At 49.7% G+C, this 12,415-nt stretch overlaps 1 protein-coding gene across 2 annotated transcripts in view; it reads right to left on the bottom strand.

Annotated features, from left to right (window-relative positions):
• EXTL3 (exostosin like glycosyltransferase 3) overlaps positions 1 to 12,415 on the bottom strand; it is a 140,752-nt gene that overhangs the window by 26,124 nt on the left and 102,213 nt on the right. For both annotated transcript variants that reach the window (XM_077782483.1, XM_031504476.2), the window contains exon 4: positions 1,122 to 3,746. In XM_077782483.1, the coding sequence (XP_077638609.1) occupies positions 1,122 to 3,269 (2,148 nt within the window). In that variant the 5' untranslated portion in view covers positions 3,270 to 3,746. The remainder of the gene's footprint in view (positions 1 to 1,121; positions 3,747 to 12,415) is intronic.

Genomic DNA, 12,415 nt, shown 5'->3' on the forward strand with positions numbered 1-12,415 from the left:
CGCAGGTTCAAAAGCACTAATGTGAAAGATTATTTCGCAATTAACCAAGCAATTTTCTCTCCTCATTGTTCCCGGACCATAAGGGTTTTTAAATGTGAGCAGAAGGATTTATTCATCACAATAATAATAAAACGAAATATTAAATCAATGAATCTCTTTGCATGCAGCATAAAGCACACATTGCTATTAAGCTCAGTAGCGTCCTGTCACATAAACCACACGCAGTTTGTGTATTTAAGTGCCATCTCCCTCTTTTATTTTTCCCTTCCCTAATTTGTAAGGCATTATCCTTCCATTTGTCCTCTAAACACAGCCAGATTCAGAGCACTCAGTGTTAGTTCTTGTTAGCAGCTCTCTGCCCTTGCTCTCTTTATGAAGGGAGATTTATATTTAATTTTGATTTTTCCCAGCGACCAGTGAAGAAGGTTATGCTGGGATGGCAAGGAAGACCTAAAATAAATTTAAAAATTTAGGGAGAATTCACTCCTTACAAGTCAATGTCCAAGTGAGTACATTTTCATGGGTCTGAAAATGAACGTTGGCTGTTGAAGGTGTCACTTCTTCAGTTTGGCTGAGGAAAAAAAATAATCAGCCCAAATACATGCAAAAGTCAGCTCCAACCTTGGGAGCACGGAAGCTCTCACAGCCACGTCAGCCTTGGCTTGTAATTCCTTCTCTGCCTTCCCTTGTAATCTAAAGTGAGAATTGAGTTTTGAGGTCTTTGCAGTCGACACTAATTCAGTGGGTCCCTCTTTTGTTTTAATAAAAAATTCATCGGGCAAAGTGCAGAAACAGTTACTACTTAGGAATTTATAAGGTGCCAACTGTCCTCACAGGGAGGCACTTAAAGAGCCTGAGCAGAAGATTTCCAACGAGCAACAATCTTTAGCTTTAAGCATCAAAATTCACATTAGGCTCCTCAAAAGCAATTTGCATTCTCTGAGTGCTAAATATCTGTGCTAAATATCTGGCACCTCTTGTGTTTCTCCACTGAGAAAATTACCCAAATGAGGTACAGACACCTTGAAACGTCCCCCAGGACTGAAGCTGAGCTGACACAGAGGACTCCAACGTGCAAACCCCCGCCAGGAACGAGCCCGTTGTGGCTACGTCTGTCTTACCATGATCGGGACGCCGATGTCCGGCCACAAGAGATCCTCGGAGGGAAGCTTGGGAGAGTTCCACACCACCACGACTTTATTTAAGTAGGGGAGACCGTTGAGCCTTTCCAGGGAGTTCATCAAGACTTCCTCCCGCTCGTAAGTCAACATCACCACCGTGAACTGCTCCCGCGGGACATTGCCACCCAAAGCAGCCTGGAACTCCTTCCCAGAGCCACCTGCTCCTCCGCCAATTGGTCGAAATCCAGTCCCAGACCCCAAAAATTTTGCTTCTGACGGTAAGACGGGGTCAAAGGGAGTGTAGGGGAAGAGGTGGAAAGGCCCCGGGGCAGAATTCCAATTCCTGTAGATATCCATTGCGGTGAGGGTGAAATTGCGGAGATATTTGGGAGAGGCGTAGGGTGGTTCTGTTTCCACAGGCCCCAGGTCCAGGTCACCATTGTCTGCCATGTTGGGGTCTGTACCAGCAGCTTTGCCAGACCGGTGGGGGATCTCCACGGCGGGTTCTTCTCGGATAGGAGCAGCTGGGATTTGGATTCGAGTCCTTATGATAGCCAAGACTGTGCTGAAGACGTTGTCGGAGGTGGAGAAGTAGGTCTCCCACAAGAAGCGGCCCTGCCTCCTCATGGCAAGGAGGTCGTTGTCAGAAATGCTTCTCAGAAGGAAGTGCACTTCTGTGATACGTGGCTTTGGTATAATTAAGGCTGCCTCGTTCCACCGGATCACATCGTTGTAGGGTAGCTGAACTTGCTCTCCGAGAACCACCGGGATGGCCCCGACTTCCAGAGCCTCAAACAGTCTCATGGTACACCCGGCGGAGATCACTAAATGGGTGTCCCCGGGGGTGATGATCAGTGCAAAAGTAGAAAGCTTCAGTAGCTCTAGTCTGTCGTCCCTTTCTCCACACAGAGCCCACTCAGTGGGCAGACTCGCCTTAGGCTGGTTCTTGCACGTGAACTCCACCAGAACAAAGTCCAGCTTGCTGTCCTGAACAGCCTTCAAGGTGGCGATGATCCGGTCGTCGTAGTCGGCCGGGGCGTTGCCTTCGATCTCCTCTTCGAAAGAGCGAACCTCCTGCAAGCTGGAGCGGAGAGACTCGATCTTCTCCCCCTGGAAACTGAACAGGTACTTACGCTTGACCGGCACCTGGGGTGGGATCTCTAGGAAGTTGGGCTCGGACATGGCGTGGACCAGAGGCGATACCACGATGTCGAAGCCCGGCCGATACTGGGCGTCGTAAAAGGTGGACTGGGCGATCATGGCGCGCCCCGTGCTGATGTTGTAAATGAAGTTCTGAGTCTCCGACTTCCTCGAGAGATTGATGATCAGATGGTTGTGTCCGTCAGTCCTCCAATATGGCAAAGAGTGCAACTGTTGCTCTAGTTCAGTAGGTTTTGGCATTACGGGCTCTTGCATTTCCCCCACTAAAATTATATACACACAAGCAATATTTGCATTTTCAGTAACATAAACATTAGTTCTGACAGTCGCCTCAAAGGCCTGTTTAATTAAAGGGTCTAAGGAGCTACCGAAAGGGTAATCGTCACTGTTGTAGACATAGACTGGAAAGCCAGACGTCAGCGGGCAGCGTGAGTAGTCAAAGCAGTTGTGCAGCCTGCAGTTCCTGTTGGATTTTGGCAGGGGGAAGGTCGCATCATCCTTGTCTGGCAGCAGCCGGATGGGCAAGGAGAGCTTGGGCTGGTTCTGAGCCATCAGCTCTTTGTAGGAATGCTCAGTCTGGCTGATGACGTTCTTCAGCTGCAGCAGGTCCTGCTTGGCATTTTCAATGCTCTTCTTGCAGGCCTCGATCTTCAAGTTGAGCTTGGCGATCTCGCTGTTGAGCTCCTGCCGCTTGGCCTCCAGCTGCAGCAGCTCCTCGCTGACCGACTCGCGGATGCGGCACAGGTCCTGCACGTGCTTCACCTCGCACAGCTCGTTGCCGGTGCGGGGGCCGAAGATGCGCTTGCCGGCATCGTCCGCGTCGTCGATGGTGGTCAGGTAGTAGTGGGCAATGAGGGGGAAGAAAACGAGGATGACGAAGAGGGTGAAGCTAAGCCAGGTGAGCCGGATGCGACTGGACCACCTCAACACCCACGGCTGGCCTCCGTTCCCCACTCCCCCATTGCGCAACATCGTATAGCCAGTCATGAGTTCCGAAGTCGCCGCGCGCGCAATCACGTCGGATCAGTAGCCATAACCAAAAGAGTTTTTACAGCGAGTCTCTCGAAGGGAAATGTTATTGTGCCTGCTCAACAAGAAGCCAATGGAAGGGGAATTTCATCTTCTTGCCGTGCCGGCGGCTCTTCCACGGTCGTTTTGCTGCAGGCAAAACTTCTGATCCCGTCAGACTCGGTCATTGACCTTCTCGCCCACCCCCAGCCCACCCTCGGTCCGCGGGCAACCTTTGCTGGAAGTGTCACAGCGTTGTCATGGTGATTCAGAGTGGCAACCGGCAGGAGGGAAGCGCAGTGGGACCGAGCCAAACTCTACCGCTGCTGCCGACATCCTGCATTACCATCCCATGAATATGCAGAGGCGGCAGCCGCTGCGCAGACGGGGCCAGAAGGGACTCGTAGCACTGTCGGCGTCTCTCATCGCTGCTGGGAGGGTGAAGCTCTGCCGTTCCTACAAGAGAACAATCAGAGTCAGGTAACACAACCAAAGTGACCCATCAGCTACCTAAGACACGGTTAGATTTAAAAGCAATTTCCCTCTCTCAAAAGAACAACCTCTGGGGCGTCACCTGCGAAGGCAACGGGATCCATGAGATGTGGACACGCAGCTTTCTCCAGGCGCTCCGCTCCTCACTGGAGTTGTGGAGGGTTACAACCTCCTCATCCCTGACCCGGATCCTCGTTTTTCCCACCTGCAAGGCCCTCTCTCCTCACACCCAAACCAGACTGACGTACACCCGCTGTCCCTGCCGTGATCCCGGGCCGCGGCAGCGCGGGGAATTCGCACTGCCTAACCGAGGGTAATCTCCATCGCTTTGCTCTGGTGACCAGAGCTGACGAGGAATTTTTAGATGAAGTGCTTTGCTTTCATTTCCTGCTGGAAAATTTTGATTCATCGCATGAGAAAGTTGAAAGGGAACGCACTTGCGCTGGTTACAATTTACTGGCTGGCTGCGTATGAGGGAATTTCTGGTCAACGCTGGAAAAGACTACACCGTACATCAAAGCAAAGATGCTGAAGTTAGGATCTGTTGGGAGCCTCCTGGGAGAAATTCCTGGCTCTGAGGGTGATGAGGCCCTGGCACAGGGTGCCCAGAGAAGCTGTGGCTGCCCCTGGATCCCTGGAAGTGTCCAAGGCCAGGCTGGACAGGGCTTGGAGCAGCCTGGGTCCCTGCCCATGGCAGGGATGAGTTTTAAGATCCCTTCTCACCCAATCCATTCTGTGATTCTACAAAATTCAGCTCTGACTCGGCTCTAGGCCAACAGATTTAAATCTAGGCCACCTCAATATGCTGTCACTAGAAAATCTCCCCTTTTATTGGCACCCTCCAAGGTACTGAAGTTTCTGGGATATTCTTTCATACCCTGGGCTTCCCACATCACTGATGAACACAGAGCTGGGCTTAGCACCATCTCCTGCACGGCCTCAAGAGAAGCTCATTCATTTCCGTTTCAATTTTTAATTAGAAGAAAGTCATCCCTGCTGCTGACGGTCATTTTTCACTAAATCTATTTAATGCCCCTCTCATCTACTCATCAAGAATTCCCAGAAAGAAGGTGAGGAAGCAAATCTCAGCTGAAAGAGATCTGGAAATGAGCCAAAGCAAAAAAGTTCACCTTAAAGCAGCAGAGAGAAGTCAGGAGGAATTTTCAGTGCTGCACTCAAGTGCACGTCAGAGAAAATAAAGGGAAAATTTGATTTAACCATGAAAAATCATCATGAAGAGGGGAAATGTGTGGGGTAATAAAGCACAATCCCCAGGCCTATTGTTACACGGCCATTTGTTGTCACTTACTTAACGCCCCATGATTAAATGGGATTTCCATCCCCTCCCACCAATGTGACCCACAACCCAGCTGCACAGCAGAATGAACGCTTAAAACCAAGGCAGATTTTAAATTCATGACATTGGCGTAAATCTCGGAAAGTCAGGAGGATAAAGGGGCTAAAAAGTCAGCAAAAGGCTAAATCAGCTTTCTTGGATCTTGGCAGCACACGGCTGTGGGCAGATGGGAGGCTCCAGTCCCTGGGACTGCTCTGGATTTTAGCAGGCACCAACATGCAACTGAAGGCAAAAAGAAAAAATAATAATATAAATTTTTAAAAAGCTTTTATTTTGTTTTTCTTTCTTTCTTTCCCCCCCTTTTCAGGCCTTCTGCAGGAAGTGAAGCTCATGTCTGTGTGTGTGTGTGCCAGCCTCTGCTATTTCAGCCCGGTCTCATGGGGGCTGCAAAGATCTTCCAGTTGCCACCAGTTTTCTGCAAACAGCTGGCCAGGAGATGAGCTGCCCTAATAATGCTTTTCCTGAGAGAAATGCCAAAGCACACACTCACTTGAACACCACCAGAATCTAAAAATCAGCTTAACTTCAAGGCACACGTGGGGAAAACAAGTTTTGCTGGGGTTTTTTGTTTGGGGGTGCAGGGTGTTGAGGCGACACAGAAATGAGGGATCATAAATGTGGACACATAAACACGTAGCTTTGGGCTGGTCACAAAAAAACTGCCCCAAAGGTAAGACTGCATCAATATCTTATCCCTTGGTAGTTAATTTGCCTATTTATAAGCCATAAATGGTAATGACATGGCAAACTGGACTCCCTAAAATGGCACTTAGGGTCCTTGAAAAGTCAAATCCTTCACCCCACACCTGATCCTCAGCAGCTGTTCTGCCACCTCCTGCTTCCAGTGGCTCTGCTCCTTCCCTTCCTTGACACGGAACAAAATTCTTCCTCCTCACCTCAAAATATGGGTTGTGAATTTAAAACACCCCCATGCCAAGAAGTCTGAGGTTGCCAGCGTGACTCCATTGCTCTCCCAGAAAACACCACAAGGGAAAGGCCAGAGCAGGATGAGGAGGGACTTAAAATGCATCACACGTGGCTTGGGATTAGCTAAAAGTATGGACTGTCAGTATGAAATATGTGCTGGTGATAAAATGAGCACTTTAGACACACTCCTGGACTCTTCTTCACTATTAAGACTTTATTCCTCATCAATTGAGCCTGAGGTTTTCACACATTGCTATTAGGACTTACAAAAAAAAAAAGACAAAGTAAAAACCCAATCTGTGGTTTTATCAAGAGAGACTTCAAGGCTGTGTTTATCAGCCCTGGGGGGAAAAGGCTGCTGATTTCCCATCGTTCCCAAAAATAAATTTGGAAGGAAGAGAAGCAGGATTGCTGCTGGGCTTTCCAGACAACTCACCCCCTCTCACTCCCAAGTACTATTTAAGCACTTTAAAGAACTATTTAGTTCTTTATACTCACCAAGCTCCACGCTGAAAACTCCTGTTGATGTTGCAGCACAGAAAGAGGCAGGAAGAGCTCTTGGGGGATCACAAGATCAATAATTACCAGAGCCTCTTCCCAAATGCCAACCTGACTGAATTGTCAGGCACTACAGGTTTGCACGCCGCAGCTCCTTCCCATGAAACCCAGATGCTCAGAGCACACTGTCAAAACCTGGGCTGCATTCCCAGTTTCCTCAGCTCCACAGCAGTGCCAGTGGAGTTATGGGAATACCTGAGGTTCCCCCTCTTTTTGCATTTATTTCTAGAAATAACCCGGCTGGTCTGATCTCTGAGTGTTTGTGGAGTGTTTATGGCTACTCCGCAAATGTTCCAAGACTTGAGCACACCTGCTCCTCCCTGCTTGCACCTCTGTTATCCATCTTGCTATAAAATTAGGGAAAAGCTGCTCCTTTCTCAGCATATTTGTGAACAGAGCCTGGAAAATTTAAATTCATGGTCCTTCAGAGCTCAGCAGAGCAACGCACAACTGTGAGGCAGAACGTGGTGGCACAGACTGCGCTGTGGGGAGGGAAATCCACAGGGATCCTCCTGCACCTGCTAAATCAGAGTTCCCAAACTCTCTGTGTGCAACCATACTCATCCTGACTGCCCCTTTCCTTAAGAAATGAAAGCTCTGCAGGGTTTTTGTTATGCACAAAGTTCTCCATGGAGAGCAAACCCACCCCTGCCATGCCAGTCCCGAAGCAGACAAGGACCTGAGGGAGCGTGGAAGTGGCTCCCATGCTTTATCTGGGCTTGGAGAGGCACCAAGTGTCTCTTTCATCAGCATTAGGAATGAAAACAAAGAAAGAAATAAAAATACAGTGTATTCTCCCCTTCAGAACGGGCTGCAGTGGAAGAAAAAGAGCTCCCAACAACCCTTCAGCAATGATAACTTTCTATTTCTTAATGCTCTCAGAGGGAAGGATTACATCCCAAATCTCCCAATCACTTTGGGAACAAGAGCAGTTGAACAAGGAGAATAAATCCATCAGGTGTGTGCTTTAAGGTACAGTTGGTTGGGAGCAGATCCATCAAAGAAGCAGATGGAAAATTCACTCTGAAATTGCAAGCAGCAGCTTTAGGGATCATCCTGAGGGATTTGTACCATCTCCAGAGCTCACAGGTACAGAGCAATTCTCCCAGGCTGACATCAGTGCACAGGTAAAAGGTGCTGTAATCTGGAAATTCCAGGGATAAACTGCATCCCTGGCCTTAGGGAGTTTTATCCAAACCAAGGAACATTCTGCACGTCTGCAGCTCCATGCAAAGCCAAACCCGCTCCCAGCCCTGCTCCTCATCCACGTGGGGTAAAGGGATCCTGGAAAAATGCTCCCAGAGCCCCTCCAGGTGCAAATTCTGGAAAAGGTGGAAACCAGATGTGCTGAAGAAGGCAGTGGCTTCAGAAGTGGCATTTGAGTAACTTTGAGTTTTCCAGCCCAAGTCCTTGGGGAAGAAGGGTGCTCCCTCCTGTCACCACAGCACACAAGTGGTGCTCTCCTCTGTCCTCCCAGCTGCTGGGAATGATGAGGGAAAAGCAGAAAGAGCCAACAGATCAACACCTGGCTCCGAGCAGGCGGAATTTTGGGGTTTTGGATCACGGATTGGTTTACACCACACCCGGTCTGGTGGCAACAGACAGGGTTTAGCTGTTTCAAAGGGAGAAAAGGATCATCCTGCAGCAGTTAGGAGGGCTCAGGGAACGAGCTTTAGGATTTGAAGGAGGATATGAGACCAACAGACATCCCAAACTCGCTGGACAATGCCCAGGTTCAGAGACGTCCCGAGCTCCCTTCCCACCTAAATGATGGTATGGCTCTGTGTCCAGGCTCCAGGTGGCAGCAATTCAGAAATGTGAGGAGAAACCTGGAGTTCAGATGTCCTGGGCCTGCCCCAGCTCCAACACTGCCTCTCTGCAGCCCCCAGGGGAAACCAGGCACCCCCAGGCCTCCATCTCTGTCTCCACAAAGCAAAGGTGACCTCAATGGCTTCCAGGCAGACGAGTGAAGAACCGAGTCTGGCTCTCAGCTTTGTGTTCTCATCTGGGCACTGGGACAAGGGCGAGCTCCAGGAAATGAGCAAATACAGAAATACAGAAATTTCTCCCCCAGGTGCTCACAGGCACCTGGGCTCTGCCCTCTGCCAAAGGCTGTCCCCGCTCCTCGGCCGAGCTCAGCCAAGTGATTCACACTAGTTTATTCCGATGAAATCCTGGGGAAAGACAAACCACATCCTGTTTTTACAGAGCAGGTAATGGAGGTGTGCAGAAACAACTTGCCCAAGGTCACCTGAGAAGCCGTGCCAGCTTGGGATTCACTCCACATCTCCTCGTCCTGTCCACGAGATCATCCATCTTCCCAGCCTGCCTTCTTCCAGTGCATTCCTTCTCCACTGCCTTTCTGCTCTTTGCATAATGCATTGTGAAATCTACTTTACATATAGAGCTTTTAGCTCTTAAATTTATTATTTAGTGTTGTTTCCTGGTAATAAACCAGTCACTGTGTTTTATTTATTCCTCCAGGCTGTACACAAGCACTTCTCTGCTCAAAGGAACATCCAGCTTAGGAGCAAATCCTTCCGTGTCCTGTGGGATGGAGTGGCAGAAAATCCTGGATGCAAAGTTCACCCCTCTCCTCCCCAAAGCAAGGGACCACAGGGCAGAGTTTTCCAAGAAAGCTGGAAAATCCCTACAACCACCGTGGCTGATGTTGCAGTGCTCACCACATTCCCGCTTGCAAAGTGCTGAAGATATTTTGGGACGTGGGAAGCAAACCAAGGATGCTCCAGGATGCAGTGGCACAAGCTTTTACTCGCTTCTTTCTAAGAGGGATAAATTAGGTGTGGGAGGAAGCAAAGCCTCTCTTTGCTTTTTCCTTGAAGTAATTAATGAACAAGAACTCTCCTGAGGTTAAACCACAGCCATGAGAGAAGCAAGAGGAGGTCAGCTCCAGGCAGGAAGAGAGGGCTGGTTTCCCAAACACTGACTCCATGAGACAGCTCAAATCCTTGGTATTCCTTGTGGTTTCCAGCCCTAGATAACTCAGGCACGTTATTTTCCCCAAGGCAAAACCACAAGCCTCTCTCACCTCCCTAAAACACCCTCCTTGCTGCTTCCACAACAGGAAATAACCACGAGGCAGGTTCAGGCTCCTGCTCTCTGACAGAAGCTTCAGGTCATACTTGAGCACAAATTTAAAAGTTTCGTAGTCCTGGGGAGGTTGTAAGGAAAAGGAAGTACTGAATGAAAAGCACAGAAACACACAGAGGGTTTAGTTAACAGCATCTGACTCAGCAGGGAGGGTCTCTATGGAAAATAATCAATCTGGGTGGTGTTTATGGAAAGTTGCCCCTTTCCTGCACACGGAATAAACCAGCTCTGGAGGCTGAGCACCTCCACTGCGGGGTCTCTAACAAACATGAAATCACACAGATGGTCTCTCGTGCACCTCAGGGGCCAAGGAGGCAGCTCAGCACGGAGTCCTCACAACCCAGGGAAAGCCAAGAGAAACCTGGGAGCCCCGGCTGCTGCATCTGAGCAAGGTCCAGTGACATCCACCAGTGCCACGGGGCCAAATTAACCCGCTCCAAATGCACCTTCCCTCCCTGAAACAGCTCCTCCACCTGCTGCCATGTCACTCCTGCTCTTGTGTCCAGCTCCTCCCTCCTCTCTCAGCTGCACAGCCTCAAGCTGAGAGCCTTCTGCACTTTTTGGAGATGCTTCATCACCACCTAAATGGGAGCTGTTCTGCTCCAGACAGCCTGATCAATCACACCAGAAATATTAAATTACCTGAGGTGTTGGATCACCCATATTTATACAGCACATGGGGTTTCATCCCAGAGTTTATTGCAAAGCAAGCTGGAAATTCAAATCCCAGAATGGTTTGGGAGGGAAGGGACCTTAAAGCTCATTCCAACCCTGCCATGGGTGGGGACACCTTCCACTCCCCCAGGTTGATCCAAGCCCCGTCCAACCTGGCCTTGGACACTTCCAGGGATCCAGGGGCAGCCACAGCTTCTCTGGGCAACCTGTGCCAGGGTCTCCCCATCCTCACAGCCAGGAATTCCTTCCCAATATCATCACCCTCAGAGCCAGGAATTCCTTCCCCATATCCCATCTATCCCTGACCTCTGGCAGTGTGCAGCCATTCCCTGTGTCCTGTCCCTCCATCCCTTGTCCCAGGTCCCTCTCCAGCTCTCCTGGAGCCCCTTTAGGGGCTCTGAGCTCTCCCTGGATCCTTCCCTTCTCCAGGTGGACACTCCCAGCTCTCCCAGCCTGGCTCCAGAGGGGCTCCAGCCCTTGGAGTGTTTCTGTGTATCTCCATTTCTTCCTCCTGAGCAAAGCTGAACCAGGGCTTGGAGCAACCTGGGCCAGTGGAAGGTGTCCCTGTCCACGGCAGGGAGTGGAATGAGATGGGCTTTAAGGTCCTTCCCACCCAAACCATTCTGGGATTCTATAAAACCCAACCAAGGTCCCTGCAGGACACTCCACTCCTCAGGACTTGCAGACGTGGCCAAAGACTTCAGAGCACCCCGAGAAGACAGAACACAGCACGTGAGGTTTGTGTGTGCCTCACAAAGTCATTAACCAGCAGCACAGAGGATGGTAGGAGACAAGCAGCAGCACAATCCATGGGAATTAAATTCCTACAAAGCGCCGCCGCCGCTTGGATTTGGGATGCTGGATCACGGATCATTCCACACACACTGTGCTCTGGCTTTTCACTGGTGCCCAGTGCTTCCCTTCCAAGAGATCAGGAAGAAACACAACTGTCAGAACTCAAAACATCCCTCAGACGTTTTTGGATGTTCCGGGTCCAGGTCAGAAGCATTTGAGACCCTGGCACAGCTGCAAACAGCTGTGAGTTTGGGTTTGAGCCATGGAACGAGTTACCAACCTTGCAGGGAGAACAAGAAGTCACCAAAGTTTGGATGTTACAGTAGAAGTGGTCACAAAGTAGAGGGAAGAATTTCTGAGTGCTGTACAGGGGGTTTGGTTTTGTACATGGGGGTCAGAGGTTTAAGATGGATTTGGGATTTGGGCCTGCCCTGTCCTCCCTCTTTCTCCTTCCTCACCTCCATGTTCTGGTGATGTTGGCACTCACAGATTGGTTTGGAGGAGAAAAGCACCATTTAATATAGGGAATAGGCATTGGGGAAAAACTATAACCATTTAATATGTAATGTATCATATAAAATATAGAAAGGCACCATTTGATAAAGGTAATAGGTATTGGGGAAAAACTGTAAATATGTAACACGTAATGTACCATATAAAAGAGAGCAGCAGCCCTGGGCAGGGAGAGAAGGAGAAGGAGAAGGAGAAGGAGAAGGAGAAGGAGAAGGAGAAGGAGAAGAAAAGAAGAAGAAGAAGAAGAAGAAGAAGAAGAAGAAGAAGAAGAAGAAGAAGAAGAAGAAGAGGAAGAGGAAGAAGAAGAAGCAGCAGTCGGGGTCAGAGAGGATGTCAGGGGGTGTGTGTGCCTCTGCCTGAGCTGTGAGCAAACCACAGCAGCCCAGGAAGAAAATCTTTTAGATAACTTGCAATAAACTGCCTTAAGACCCAGCAACAGAGACTGCTGAGCCTTTCTTTGGAAGCTCGGGTTGGAGGAGAAGTTTTTCCACCACACAAAGCCACCCCTGACCTAGGGTGGTCTCCAGCACACAACCAAAAATAAAAAGCTCTTCTCAAGCTGTTCCTGGCTGGAGAACCCGACACACTCAGTCCTTGGAAAAGGCAGAGGGGAGAAGGCAAACCCCACTCAGCATCCAGCACGGAGACTGCTCCTACCAAGACAGGAAAGCAGAAAATACCCAGAAGATGCTGCGGG

The sequence above is a fragment of the Lonchura striata genome, chromosome 3 (genome assembly GCF_046129695.1).
Source record: "Lonchura striata isolate bLonStr1 chromosome 3, bLonStr1.mat, whole genome shotgun sequence".
Lineage (NCBI taxonomy): Eukaryota > Metazoa > Chordata > Aves > Passeriformes > Estrildidae > Lonchura > Lonchura striata.